A 15,231-nucleotide genomic window follows, 5' to 3' on the forward strand; every position below is an offset into this window, starting at 1 on the left:
CCAACACACTTTTACAAAATCTGCTTCTCTGAGATGTTTGTAGCTTGCTAAATTCATTTGAAAAACAAAGATTGACTATCGACACATCAAACTACTTCATTGTGTGCTTTGAAGACAGAGATAATGTAGACAAGCTTTTTTTTTTGAACAGTGAAAACAATGTGAAACTAAATCTGCAACGCCACTCAGATATGGTTTATAAAATCATTAAATTATTCATGAATTTGCAAATAACATTCACTGTCTGTAGTGGAGACTGATATCAAAATATTTTTATTCATTAAAAAAAATCTTCCATAAGAAACTTAAATGTACAGTGCAGCAGAGTAATTACAGTAATTCAATAATACAAGTGAACGTGCATCTTTAAATGTTCACATCTTTTTACAACAGGAAAACAATGTGGCAATGTAAAAAGAAAGTTAACAGTGGCGTTCGTTATATTGGCTTCCTATCAGACGTTAGAGACAACTAATATGAACAGTCATTAATGTTACAATTAACACACTTTCTCTGGTAGGAAAACCAACCGGTGTTAACCAGTAGCAACAAAAAGCCCACCCAAAGAAATTAGGAGAAAAAGACGCATGTGAAGCCATAATCGAACACACAATGGAAGAAAGGATACTATTTACATACTGAGAGCCCGTCTAGTTCAATGTGGGATATTGACAAAAAGAAAACGAGGCTTCAAGACTCTTTTTCAAATATTTTCACATATAAACACACAACGAGCTATAAAACATGAAGTTTCAGATCGAACATTCAAATAGTGCAAAGCTTCACTTAACAATTAAACATTGAATATTACACTAAATAAATCCACTCCGAAATCTCTGAAACTAAATGACTTGCTTCCTCCAGCTAGGATCTTTTCTCCAGACATTTATTTATTTATTCATTTATCAGTCGTCCTTCATGCAAACACAATCAGCTTCTCATTGCATCTCCACGGGTCGAGGCACGCCGTGCGTTCCATTCTCCGTGTGACGGGCTGCTTGCTTCAAGTTGTCAGACTCTGGTTCGGTTGCTTCTTCTGTTTTGCTTGTATCCTTTGTTGTAGGATTTTCTTCCATTCCAACAAGCTCTTCACCAGCTTTCATGTCTTCTTCTGGCTCCATAGTTTCCTTTTCCATCTCCTCGTCACTCTCTTCAGTCAAAGTGGCCTCGTCCACTTCCATTACAGTAATCTCCCCATCTTCTTGCTCTTCTTGGCGGCTTATCGAAGTATCCCCGGGCTGCCAGTAATCGTACAGCTTATTCTAAAGGAAGAACATTAAAAAATAAACAGCAATTAAGAATGAAAAAAAAAACAACAACAGAGTGGATAAGAAGTATTTGAACAGTGCTTGTGTGTGACTGCTGTACATGGAGAGGCCTGGTCCTTTGAAGGAGGATCTGCCACTTGGTGTAGATTCTGGCCACAAGATCTTTAACCTGAAGAGGAGGAGGAGAAGGAGAAGGAGGAGGAGGAGGAGGAGGAGGAAGAGGAAGAGGAAAGCAGTCAATGTTGAATAATAGGCGCTGATATTTTATTTAAAGTTAGTTCAAATTCCTCAAATGATTGAAATATACGTAAAACTGGTATGAATACACGGCAGGTTGTTTCACTGGAAATTGAACTGAAAAAGTGAAGCTGCCTTATATTAGGAGCATGATGGCGACAACACCTGAAACTGAAGCAGCGAGCCAGGATGTGTATGAGGATTAGTCGGAGGACACTGTATGTAACCGGGAACACAGTTCAGCAATGTTGCAAAGTTAAACGTGCGTTCATGTCAACGTGTCCGTGCTCTCGTCCTGTTCCAGGTACCCAATGCTCACCACAGCTGGCAACTCAATGCCCATTAAAGTTATTTATTTAAAAAAATATATAAATCCTGTCAACACAGAAATACGATTCGGACCATTAGGATAAAGTTTGCCACTCGACATATTTTGCCAATGACAAATTTAAAGGTTGAGTCTTTTTGACAGATTAATAAGATAATTATTGTGATCTTTCCGTAGCTACGCAGATTTGTCAACATCACAGTCAGATCCATGAATCCTGATCAGGTTTGTCTGAACTGACAAACATGTTGGTTTCCATTACTCGTCTGTGTCCCTTTGCTTAATCAATGTATTCATTCATTCTTTGTTGGATTAGTTTAAAAAGAAAAAAAGTTCTTCAAGCTCAGGCGCCTTGCAAAGCTGCACGTTTACAATTATTTCGTATATGTATAGTATTTTCTTCCTGCATTCAAAAGAAGAAAAATACAATGAAAAAAAACTGAACTTGTACTCACTTTGCTCCGGTAAAGACATTTTTCACTCTCTCTGATGTCACACTTGACATGCATCTCCAGCTCCGATGATAAACCCAAGAGTTGCTCCTGATATTCAGAAACAAATAGTGGGTCATTCTTTGGAACTAAAGCGTTGATGATATCATCAGCCTAACAATTCAAAGTCCCAGAAATCAGTTCGGTCCCAAAATACCTTCTGTTGAGCCGTGAAGAACTGTAAATTCGATGCTTCATTTACTAATGTAAGAAGACTGTAGCACAGGTAGTATGCCTGAAACGACAGAAATGGCGTTAAATGGTTTAATCCACTTGATCAACTTTTTACAGAAAAAAACCCCAAACAAAACAAAACAGTCAAATTGATTTTACAGTGGAACTTTTTAAAACTTCAAACCAATCCCACACTCACTTGTTGGTCTAGGGTGGTCTCTTTATCTCTGTGTCTGCCGCCTGACTTCCGCATGTTTTGGAGAAGGGAGGAGGGCTGCATGCGGAGAAGGTACGGCCTCAGCTCGGAGAGCTAATCACCACACAAATGACAAGAAGGATTCTTTGCATTATCAATATCAACACTACTGTAAATATAACAAGGTTTGTAAAGTGAAGCTCAAAAGTAATATGAATACTTGTTGCAATGAAGGGATTACCTGAAAGTTGCTTTGTCTAGGTCTATACCTGCAGTGTCCTTCGATTAACTTCGAGATCATAGACAGGCTTAAATGTTGACGCAGTTGCCTTTTGTAAAAAAAAAAACAAAAAAAAAGAACATTTAACAAAAATGGTAAAAAGTCCAAATTTAAACTATCCTTACATACAAAGCATGACAACTTACCTTCCACGTTTGCTGTTGGGCAGGAGATGAACAAGATGGCACATGTTGTGATGGTCATCTGTCAAGTCAGTGAGGGCTGCACAGATCTTGGGCAGCTGCAAATATTGGGGGGAAAAAGTAATTAACTGGCTCGATGAATTCACAAGAGAAAAGAAAAATGGTTATACAGCAGATTGAGAACGTTTTGAGCATAGTTTGAATGAATCAAAAGATAACGACAACATGTTGATGTACTGCGGATGTCCTCACCATCTTGTCCCAGTCCATGAGGTTGTTGACGATGCGATGGTGAACAGAGTAAAGACTCAGACTGGACAGGAGGATGAGCTGCGGGTCCAGGCTGATCCGGCTCACCACGGTCAGCAGCAGCACCAACTCGTCGTCGCTGTATGCACGGGGGCACAAGCCCAAACTGAAAGACAAATACTGCAAGCAAGCAAAGGTGATGAATTGCAATGTTGATGTTCTGCTCAAACAGTGATTATGAGTTTCCTGCTGTGTTTTACCTTCAACACATTGTTGTAGTTGTGTTCAGCAAAGCCACTCTGTTCCCTGTTGAAGGCGCTCTCCCTTTTGACATAGACGTCCTCCCTGCAAGCAGAGCTTCAACTCCTCACTTCTTGAAATCAAACGCAAACAAATGAGTGAGTGATTTGCGAAGCAATGCTACTCACAACAGATCTCTCTCCGCAAACAAAGGCTGCAGATTCTCAGAAGGGTAGAGTGTCACAAAAGCCGCTCCCATGTTGAGCAGAATGAGCGTCACGTCAGCTAAACTGGGCACCCACACTCTGAACCGGTGACTCCCGTTATTCACTGAGGAAGTCAACACAAAGAAAGAAACACTCGCGACATGTTCACACTTATCAATGAAACAAATGATAAATCTCAACTTCGAAAGAAGAACAACTTTAAGGCTGACCTCTCTCATCAGCAGCGGTGTAAGCGATGTCAAACAGCGCCTGACACATACCGTCAGACACCAACCTCTCACTATGGATGGACATCATCTGGAGAGATCGTCACATCATCAGTTTCAAACTTGTAAGCATCGACAACAGAACCACTGCAGCGTGCCGGTGGTGTGCGGAGCCTACCTTGAACAGGAAACGAGTCACCAGAGACGGACAAGGGGAGTGAGAGTCATATGCGTTCTGGAACAATTCAATGGCCACATGCAATCTCAGGTGATCAGGGCTGGACCTGATGGACAGCAAGGAAGGACAGGTGGAGAGAGATTGAACTGTCTGAAGGTTTGCTCAGGTCACACTGCAAAGAGCCGAGCGATCCAACAAAACACGGATGACGTATCAAAGTTCAGGGGTGTGAGTGAAGAATGCTCTAGTGAATTTGTGGTACGGCTGGAAATGGGATGTGCTCAAACGGAAACATGAAGTTATTCTTCACTTTATTTTCTGTTATTTGTCAGGGTTTGCTTGTTCAGTGGAGAATATTGCATCAAAATGTACCATAGTTTATTGTAAGCATCTGTTGGTGTTGAATTTAATTTGAAGGAAGTTTTGTCATTGAGTTGTTGACGGGGATATAGGAGTGTTTGAGGGTTCGGAGTAAAAAAGTGTTTTACTTCTTCCTACTGCTTTTCATTCACACAAATGTAGATTGAGTGGATTGTGTCGTTTCTTTTGTTTTATTCGCCTAAACGTTTCTTTTTTTCCCTTTCCTGTTTGTATGTTCAAAATAAAGATGAATTCATTCATTCATAAGGTGTGCACCTTAACATTTTTTTGTTATTTGTTTGCTACATACCTCCAAAAACTATCATGTCATATTAAAAATCCATTGTTTTTCATTCGTTGTTATTGAACTATTTATCAGGACCCTAGTGTGCCTGTGCAGTACCAGTACAGACAGAGCAGTTTCAGAAAGTTGTATAGTCGGAGCCAGTTTGTCATGTAAATGAACTCCCAAGACACAGCAAAACTTTGCCGTTTTCACTTTTCACCTTGTGTAAATGGGGCCTAAGTTGTGTCTGACAGGCACATCTGTGATGGCTCCTGATGTAGCCAGTCCCATTGACGGCGTTTCCTCCCCCGGTTTATCTGTGCTCAGCCACTTGATCTTTTGAGTGTGTCTAAGAGTTTGTATGTGGGTATGGGTTCCTTTCGATAGGGAGTCAGACTCCGCTTTATAAATAAAAACTGATCGATTGCATTCAAGCAATTTAAGAAATTTTGAGTGCAGAAGAAAACGCTCATGGAGGTCTATCCTGGTAAGATAAAACCAGGAATGCTTTTATCTTATGGCGAGTGTGAAGGTCATGTTTGACGATTCATTCGCTTATGTTGTATTTGATGCAGCGCTGGCACGTAAGTGACCTGAGAAAAATGTGCCAGACAAATATTTGATATGCAACAAACCTGAAAATCAACATTGCATGTGATGATGTATCGTTTCTCTGCAGTTGCATTCTACTAGCAGTTATGTATAGCAGTTTGCCCTCTGAAGAGAACTGGTTTATTGTTTGCTTGTTCATCTGCGCTCTCTTTCTATCTCCAACTGTTTCCTTTCCTATATCAAGTGTACCTATGACTCATATGTGTCCAGAGAAACGCAGCTCACCAAAGCATCGTTTTCTGCGCTGTCCGCAGTGGATTGACCATGCAATGCCGAAGCTGCAGCGTGTCCTGGTTGAAGATCCGGCCAACCTTCTCCGTGTTGAACACCACTTCTCCCGGGGGCATTTCCTTGATTGCATTAGACATCAGCGAGTAGCGCTGCAGAAATTCTCTACAAAACAATCGGTTAAAAAAGAAAAAAGAAAAGTACAACACACTTAATTACAAACTATATCGCAATGACGAGATTTGCATTGACATGCCCGTGTGCGCCTTACTGCTCTTCAGTGGAGATGCCCTCAGCACGGTTCTCCTCGGCTTCCTCATATTCAGCGATCTTCAACAGGTCCGACTCACAAGCAGTTAGATGTTCCATTTCAATCTCTTTAGTCCTGAAGGATTAAAAGAGCAAAGGGAATGTGGCCTCTGCTTGGTGTGGAGAGTTTAGCAAAAACTAAAATGTCAACAGGTGATATTTCCTAATCGATGTACCTCTTAGTGGTGTTAATTTCCTTCAACATGTCGTCCAGATTGTTCTTGTAGGTGCCTGACCTTGTGTTGGATGGCAACAGCCTCTGTAGGAAGCGAAAAGATACACGTTGAAGCCAAATATGTAAACGTTGAGTTTAAGAGTTTTAAATCACTGTATGATTGTAATATACTAGTAACTGTATGCACTGCAAGTACAATCTGTGAGAAACTTACATTTTTCGTTTGTGAGCTGTGATGTCCAGGTGTACTAGGCTCGGAAAAGGCTTTCTTCTCTGGTGTTTCGGGAGGCTTGGTAGCCCGCTCAATTATTTCCTGTAAGGAAATCAGTTGGTCGTCATCGCTGCTGTGACAGCTCTCCGTCACGTCGAAATCCAGAGCCAAGCTCAAGTCCAAGTCAAGGTCCATGGCGACGGTGTCCTCTTCACTCACAGGCACTTTGCTCCTTTCGCCTGCCTGCCTTCCCAGTTGAGGATGCAGAGAACTAGATGCAGGAGTTCGTTCCAAAGCAGCGGTGTCCAATGATATGTGCGAACATGCACTGTTGGAGAGGGGCGATATAGCCTTTTCAACTTTAACATTAATTTTCTTAAGCTCCACACCTGAGGGAGGAACTGGGCTGCATTCGGGTTTTGTGGAGGGAGGTGAAACGCAATCAAGTTTCCGTCGCTTTGAAGTCGGACACTGGGGGGAAATGTGCAACGCCACTGCGGCTGGTGCAGGATTTTGTGTTTTGTGACATGAAGATCCAGTAGCAGGGGCACCGGAGCTGGGTGCAGCTCGCGATAAACCATCTTTCTCGGAGGTGGGCGTTTTATCTGGCACTTCTTCAATCTTGGACTTGGGCGTCTTTTGCGAAGGGCCGACTACATAAGTGAGGGGATCAGGGGTGAACAGCTGATCGGTGTCGTCGGGTATTACTATAGGTCTACGTGCACGTGGAGCTTTCGATTTTTCCACTGTTGGCCTATTCGAGGACACTGAAGTTAGTTTTGAGGTTGGCTTCGGATGGTTGCCGTCTGGTTTCACTCTCTCCACAGATTGGTTACTTCCGTTTACAGGCTTAACTGCTGAAGTCAAGGTAGTATTTGCAGTCTGACCCGAGTGGTGGTTGTAAGTGAAGCAACTATTGTCTTTCTGAGGAAGCTGAGGGAACACTGAAGAGTGAGATTTATCCGTTTTGCTGTGTACCCAATTTCTCCTTTTCACACCGTCTTCACCTGATTTTGGATGTGGAGATGTCAGTGCTGCCGTTTGAGCGGAATCTAAAAAGACTTGTTTTGCGCCCGTTGCTGGAGGCATGTGTGTGTGATGTTTAGGCAACGACATGTCGTGTGACTGCTTGTGTTTGTTTGTTGACGATGTATCTGAGCACGTTGACTGTTCACATGCATCTGCCTGTAGAGGACTATCTCTGGCTTTGACGGCCTGTTCCAGGCATGACGAGTATCTCTGAGGGTCGAGTGAATTCCCTTGTGAGTCCTCAGCAGTTGGAATAACAGTTTGCGTTTCTCCAGAATTTGGACTTTGAAGATGCAGTCTCTTGCCGTTCTCGTGACACGTCGCAGAGTCCATGTAGTTCTTGCTAGATGAACCATCAAATTCCACAACTGAAGGCAGAAAAAGGCACAGATGACAGTTTTTCCGCCTACTTTTGGTGTTTGCCAACACATGTGTACAGGAGATAGATGCAGGTCTGGAGTGTGCTTGGAATTGACATATATACCACATACTGTGAATAGATTACAATCAGTGAGATAACATTACAATTATTTCAGATTAAAACTGAACATTTATCACCTTCTCAGACTGTACAATTGTTTTTCCAGTTAATAGAACAGTATGAAAAATACGTAAATTATAAGAATGCAAAAAAAAAAAAAAGAAGTCTAAATCAATCATGTGCTGTAAAACATCTATCTAACATAGAGCAATGAGAATAAATAGACTAGATATAGAATGGACTTGAACAATATTACCTGTAAGCAAATTTTGGCTTGACGTTTTGCATTCAAGTTGTTGTTGGCACTACGAAAGAAAAAAACCAGTTACTCCATGAGGGAGAAATGCCGTACATGAGCATTTCCTTTGCAAAATAGAGTACTTTTTGACCTTTCTAAACATGTGTTAATGCTTGTCAGGTTTTACAAGAGTAAAATAAACCCTGTACAACTGTAAGAATAACAGTATAAATGATGATCTCTGAATTTGGGTGTGCTGCACTAGAAGCAGATTAACTCCATTTGTCTTTCCAGCAGAATATAACTCATGTGGAGAAATTCATCCAGCTATTCTAACATCTTTCCACAATCTACAAGCTGATGATCAGTTCCTATATTAAATTTTTTTTTTTAAATATCGTAACAACTATCTGGAAATTAGTGTATTGCACGTAGACCGTCACTGTATAAAGTCATGTTGTAGAATATATACAACAAAAGATGTCCAGAATACCTTTTTTGAAACCCCTTGGTCCAAAGCAAGTCAGGAAACGAAACAAACTAGAGCAACATTGTCTCTTTTCCCCATGCAAATTTGCACCAGACAAGCGAATCACACCACACAGAAAGTATAAACCTGCCAAACACTTGTGAGCATAAAATACAGCTGTAGCCCATTTCTGACCTCTGCAACAATATTACATTTATTGCACGTTGCATGGGATGTTTCATTCTTGTGCCTGCCTTCGCGCTATCCCAGGTAGTCGTTTAACTTTAATATTTTTCATTTTTTTCTGCGGTAACTAGTCCCGCACCGTTGGGAGCATGGACACAAAATGCACACCAAAACGTGTAGAACGTTCATGAATAGGTTGCTCCGATTCGGCAACCGTTAAAAAAACGACAACGAAAAAAACTGAAAAAATGTCCCACAAAAATCGGATGTGAGAGGCACCTCGTGGAGGAGAGGAGAGGAGATCAGTATCTGTTGCCATGCAGGGAGACCAAAGGAGAGGAAGGCACACAAGATGTCCTAGTTGTGAGGATTTGGAGCTATTAGTTTGAAGCTAAAGTCAAGCCCCCAGTTTTTGGGAGGATACCACAGCATAATGTTCTTAACTGCTGCTGGATAGATAAATAAATACACAAAAAAGAATACAAAGTATTGAAGTGATGAATACTTTACTGTCATGTTTGAATTGAAACTGGGCGAGTAGAAGTCAAAACATGGACAGTTTGACGTCCCCTGAACAAATAAATTAAAACGTGTTCCTTGTTAATTTCACTGTAACTACTGCTATCCGACCTGTTTTTGTTTTTTTTTTTAATTATAATTATTTCCTAATATGTTAGCAGGACGGTTCTCGCTCGTTATTAACGCATTAGCTAAACCGCACGTGAATTATGTTGTCACGTAACATCTTTGTGGCTTTGTGTCAACAAACAGAAAAATACAAACAATAATGTCCACAGTCCAACTGAAATGTCTCTGCAGAATAAGCAAAACCTGATAAAACTACACGCTGGCCAGGCTGGAGCTATCTTTCTTCCCGTGACTTACCTGCAACCGTCAGATTGGGTGTTATGGTTTTACTGGTTTCCCGGTAACTGAGGACCCGACTTCCTTTAACTTTAAAAAAAAAAAAAAAAAAATCCGCCATCTAGTGGACTGAATATGTAAAACAACTTGATTATGATACGATATTGGTAGTCACATGGTCAATAAGAGGTTATATTTAGGAGTGCCAATACCACTTCTTTTAAAGACCAGTAATAACCTTAAGCTACTTGCTGATACCGGAAATACTTATAAAACACCATAAAGCCTAATTTCGTTATCAGTCACAATTTATGTTTAGCGTGTAGCAGCGCTAGTGTGTGAGCCCTGAAACTCTTCAGCATGCAGCATGGCTCAGAGTTACGTGCTGAGCAGTTAAACTAAAGAGCGACATCGGACTAACCAGATCTCAATGGCGATCAGGTTGCTGGTGTTGTACAAACTATCTTTCGGCCCTACGCTTGATATTTTGGCAGAACATCGTTTCCTGCCTTACACTTGTCATTCTAAGTACCACCTTCACCTCCAGGTGATGAAATAAAATGTAAGCCAATACATTATGGTATTTAAATAAGAAAATTAGGGAAGAAGCCCCAGTTTGTATCAATACTTAAAATCTTTATTACATTTTTCAAAGAGTCATTTTCTATATCAATTGAGCAATCTATCAAAACTGTATAATGCAAAATTTACCAGCTCATATCTGTTTAATAACCACTGCATAATTTGTGGTACATAATAAATTAACTAAACTAACCATAGTTAATTAATCTATTCGGGGAAATTTACCCATCCTATTTCTAGGATGCGGTGGGCGGCCACGTTACGGCGCTCCGGGAGCTGGTGGAGGTCACGAGTACTCAGGGAGCCACAGTGGTGACTTGTCTGCTGTGGGATTCAAACCTGTGAACTTCCTATCCCGAGTCCACATCTCCTCCAGGTCACCACCGCCCACTAATTGACAAATTGATTCCATAGTCGATGACCTCGACAATAAAAAGAGACACTTGTTGCAGCCCTACTCATAAGCAGCATGTTCAGCCGTGTTGAACTACTGAAGACATCCCGTTAAGATATCTGAACGGCATCAAAGGCTTCGACCAATCATGAAAAGAAGAGCAAACTGTACCTTATCAGAGTCGTGTCCTTGTGACGATTCATTCTTGGTTCCGGAGGTGGACAAAGTAGCTTTAGATTCAGGAATCTGGTCTCCACTGACGTGAGAGGACTGCGAGTCATGCTTTGATTTCCTCACAAACTGAGGAGAATCAGGGAGCAGTAAATGTGGAAGTGAGGGCTGTGGCATGGAAGGACCGTCACCATTTATAGGACTGACTGGAACAAACCCCAGTACTGTTTGCACTGGTCCTGAGTTCAAAATATGATTTGGTCCGCCTGAAGAAAGCCCTGGGGGTTTAACCGAGTGTTTTGGAGAACTCAGTCTGTCCTTTGGCTTCGAATGAGGTCTATTTACCAAGGAACCAGTATGGCTGCTTGGAATACATCCTTTCGATGTAACCGGCCCCGAAGAATGAGTTGGGTGCCGTTGTGCACCTGGTCTTTCTTTGCAGCACAGCTCAGGTCCGGAATGTGGTAATATTTTTCTGGACAGTGGAGGAGAAAGCCAGTTAGGGACCTGAGAGGGCTTCATTGGAGTCTCCTGGTGGAAAGATGTGAAATATAGGGAGCACTGCTGACCTCCAAGGTCCTTCACTGAAACACAGAGACAAAAGGATGTTTGCGTTATGAAAGGCTTGATCGAATGCAATATCCCCCAAAAACCAATCCTTAGTCCATCACTTGTGCTCACCTATAGTCTTCTTGGAGATTGTATTCTTTTTGTATTCTGCAAGTTTTCTGTTCGAAAACAGAGAGAAATTGTCACATTTTGACACACATAAGCTGATTTTATCACCTCGGTGGCACATTTAAGGACACCGCTGCAGCACAGACGACAGCCCAAGCTCGAGCTGTCCACCAACCGCGCAAACCAAAGTAGACATCTGCGAAGAAGGTTCTGCTCCTACAGTTTACCAATCACACCGTAATATGGAAGGGGGACACGACATGTCCTGAGCTGAGAAATGAGTGTTAAAATCACTTTCGCTTTATCGATTGTCGTGGGTATGGACAAACCATTGACAATAGGCTGGACTTTACACATGTGGTCAGTTTGGGAAATGACATCTTGTTGCCAAGCAGAATAGACATCCCATCAGTCCACGTGTGAAAATATTACGTGACGGATTTTTCTGGAGATGTCTTGACTGTATCATACCGTTTTGTAAATTTGAATAATTAATGGTTTTACTCTACTGTCCGATAAGACACAGATTGCCAGACATTACTTAAGCGTCTTGAACAAAAGCACTCTATTCTAACATTGAGGAGCATAATTATTGGTATATGATTATGGTCATTAGCGTTAGAAGTGTATGTTCTTCAGGACACTCCTGCCTGATATTTGCATTCACCTGTAACTTCTGACAGAGAGGGAATACAACGAGCCCATTGTTAACCCAGACTTTGAAAGCATGATGTGAATGCAACTTACTCTAAAGGTGAGACAAAAAGTAGTACTTTTAGTGGGATGGACATGGATTTGGGCAGCTTTATATTGAGTCCTCCAAGAGTTGGAGTCAAATCATAGGGCTTTCGTATTTTCAAGCAACCACTTTCAGTTTCGCCCACAAATGGGAGAGGCTTGTGTACATACGATAAAGCCATGAATGCTGATGAAAATAAACCTCGAAAATGATATGATACGCAGTCCGCTTGTCGTTATATGATCACTACGGTTCACATTCGAAGGGGATCGATTCCTGACAGGGTCACTTCACCGGCCACGACAATAAAAGTGATCAGTTTTGACAACATGACAATCAATGGCTTTCATGCATGTAGATTGCTTCACTCTCACGGTTATACTTAAGAAATCCCGGCCTCGGAAAAGTACTGTAAGAATGTATTTACTGCACTCTTGCAGCAGGTGAACGTTGTAAAGTCGTTCCAGGAAGTGTTTAGCGAGCTAGCTGGCTAACTAGCATGCAACATAACAATGGGCCGCAAAACAAAGCCCCTAGAGCAATCTTACCGGGTGTTTGCGTGGTTTTCTGTTGCTCTCCTCATTTTGCGGGTTGTGGAGGTGGTCTTCGGCTACATAGAGCGGTAGCAGTGCCTCATTGCAGAGTTCCAGTGCTAAAATCGAGCTCATCTGTAACATACGCTCCCGCCGGTACTTGCTTTGACAGACACAGTTTGGCAATGCATCGTGGGAGATGTAGTCCACTCGTTTACTTCAACGGTTCAAAGAGAAGTGAGCGTTATACCCAAGCACAACTTCTGTCACAGTTGTATTTGCACCCAGTGGCAAGTAAAGTGATGTTGTCATGAAACACTAGAGTCAAGGTACAATGTCAAAAACAGGCATTTAATCCAACTCTCCTGTATAAAATATCTGTATTCAAAGTACGTTTTTGTACGCTAAAGAATGTAAAAGCACAGTACACCTGTCATCTATCTATGCAATGGCTGCCTGCGTTTCTTATGATCGATTTCAAAATTCAATTTCTTGTTGATAAGGTTTTGAATAGGTCTAAATGCATCTCAGACTGATCTGTAGACTATGAAACATCTAGACCTCCTAGACCCCAAGGAAGAAGTTTACCAAGTGTTACCAGAGTCAGAAGAAACAAGGTAAAGCAGCTTTTAGTTCCTGCACTCTTCACCTGTGGAACAGACTTCCTGAACACCTGAGGTCTGCTGACACACTCATTTCTTTTAAATGAGGCTTTAAAACGTTATTTGCTTAGGCTTTTCTTTAAACAACACATTTCTTATTGTATTAGCTTTATCTTTATCTATCCTTGTTCATGCTGCTCATAAACACTTTGCACTTTGCCTTGCGTCCAAACAGTGCTTTATAAATAGATTTGCCTTGCTTTGCTCAAGAATGACAGAATGGTAAACAATTGCACATATACACACATATATATATATATATATATCCCTTGTATTATGTTGAAAAAAAATTACATTGGTTATGTTGCGGGTCATTTTGACCCGGACCGTGTAAATCCACTAAAACAGTCAAAAAACAAGGTTCAACCAAAACTAACTTTATTTAAGATTATATAAACATTTAAAAAAGTGACATACAATACATTTTAAATTTCAACTCTATATTTAGGAACTATTTAAAGTTTTTCTCTTATCACAAACAAATTTCTCTTTTTTTATTTAACTTGCCCCGCTTGATCAGATTTTTTCTGTCCAACATTTCCAATGTTGTCCACATGATGGACAGAATGTAACTGTGCTTCCTGCAGATGTAATTCTTGCATTTCACAAAGGAGGTACTTGTTTTGCTGTCCTCTCGAGCGGGAAAGACATGGCATCTTTTCCATTTCTTTACACCTGGATCCACTGGATCCACCGCAGGTTTGTTAGAAGACTTGGGAAGTTCTGGCTTATTTCTTCTGACTGTTCCCAACACAGTCAGCTTTCTCTTCTGAAGTTCATCTCCAAGGCGGTAGGATGTAAAGAACTTGTCACATGTCATGTTATGACCTTGCAGCCCTTCAAGCCTCCCCTGATTCTTTTCAGATGCTTCTCCAGGCAACTTTCCAGGGTACACTTGCAATATTCCTTGCATAGCTTGATTTTGCGTCACAGGCTGCCCATATCTTGATGCCATACTTGGCAGGCTTGTTGGCCATGTACTGTCGGAAAGGACAGCGCCCCCTGAAGGGAACAAGGCGCTCATCTACAGTCACATGGGGACCAGGATTGTACAACAAAGGTAGAATTTCGACCCACTTATCCCAAACATCTCTGATTGCAGCGAGTTTGTCTTTTTCACGTCGACCAGGTCTGGTGTCTCGGTTGTCAAATCGGATCACACGAGATATCATGTGAAATGTCTCCAAAGACATTGTTGCTCGAAAGATGTAAGCATGCAAGTCAGTCTGATCCTGTGGCTTCCATTTCTCTTGAAATACACGCCTCCCCTCCAAGTTGGTATGATCTTCTCTATTGGTGGGGATATGAAGAGCTGAAATGCTGATTGAATATCATCAGCTCGTGTGATAGCAAATCTTGTTGGACCGGGAGTCATTTTGATAATATTAGACGAAGACAGTCTGCCTCGGCTTTGGTGTGGTGATGTTGACCAGTTTATATTACCGTCTTTAGATGCCCATGTCCTCTCTGTGGATGGGGATCGCTGCAGTCCTTGGTTTTCATCTGATGGAGAGATGGCGGGAGACTCCTCTTCTGAATCCTCATCATCGTAGGAAAATTGACAATCAGGATCATCAATAACATGGTCCTCAGTCTCTGAAAGATCCTCTGTCTCTGAAATCTCTTCCTCTGCATCACGATCCCAGTTCAACATCTGTGATGAAGCTTCTTCAGCGGTAAATCTCCTGGAGCTCATTGTTGGTGTGTTCGTCAAAGAAATGACATGAGAAAAGTGACGAGGAGAAGGGAGAGAAAGTTCCTCCCCTACAGAAACCTGAATCTCTGCTCTCTAAATGGCTGTTCAGAG

General features: G+C 41.6%; 1 protein-coding gene across 1 annotated transcript; it reads right to left on the reverse strand.

The window, feature by feature from the left end:
• Window positions 1-246: 246 nt before the first annotated feature.
• Window positions 247-12,915, reverse strand: slf2 (SMC5-SMC6 complex localization factor 2). The gene is made up of 20 exons (XM_080481211.1): window positions 12,778-12,915; window positions 11,494-11,540; window positions 10,813-11,396; window positions 8,165-8,213; window positions 6,402-7,795; window positions 6,189-6,271; window positions 5,975-6,088; window positions 5,701-5,868; window positions 4,218-4,323; window positions 4,043-4,130; window positions 3,795-3,936; window positions 3,627-3,711; window positions 3,370-3,546; window positions 3,121-3,215; window positions 2,936-3,023; window positions 2,698-2,808; window positions 2,482-2,559; window positions 2,289-2,375; window positions 1,369-1,437; window positions 247-1,262 (listed from the first exon to the last, which is right to left on the reverse strand). Exons 1-20 carry the CDS (start codon window positions 12,810-12,812, stop codon window positions 939-941), a joined length of 3,924 nt encoding a protein of 1,307 aa, XP_080337337.1. The 5' UTR covers window positions 12,813-12,915; the 3' UTR covers window positions 247-938.
• Window positions 12,916-15,231: the final 2,316 nt, after the last annotated feature.

This window comes from Lipophrys pholis, assembly GCF_963383615.2.
Source record: "Lipophrys pholis genome assembly, chromosome: 15".
NCBI classification, from domain to species: Eukaryota; Metazoa; Chordata; class Actinopteri; order Blenniiformes; family Blenniidae; genus Lipophrys; species Lipophrys pholis.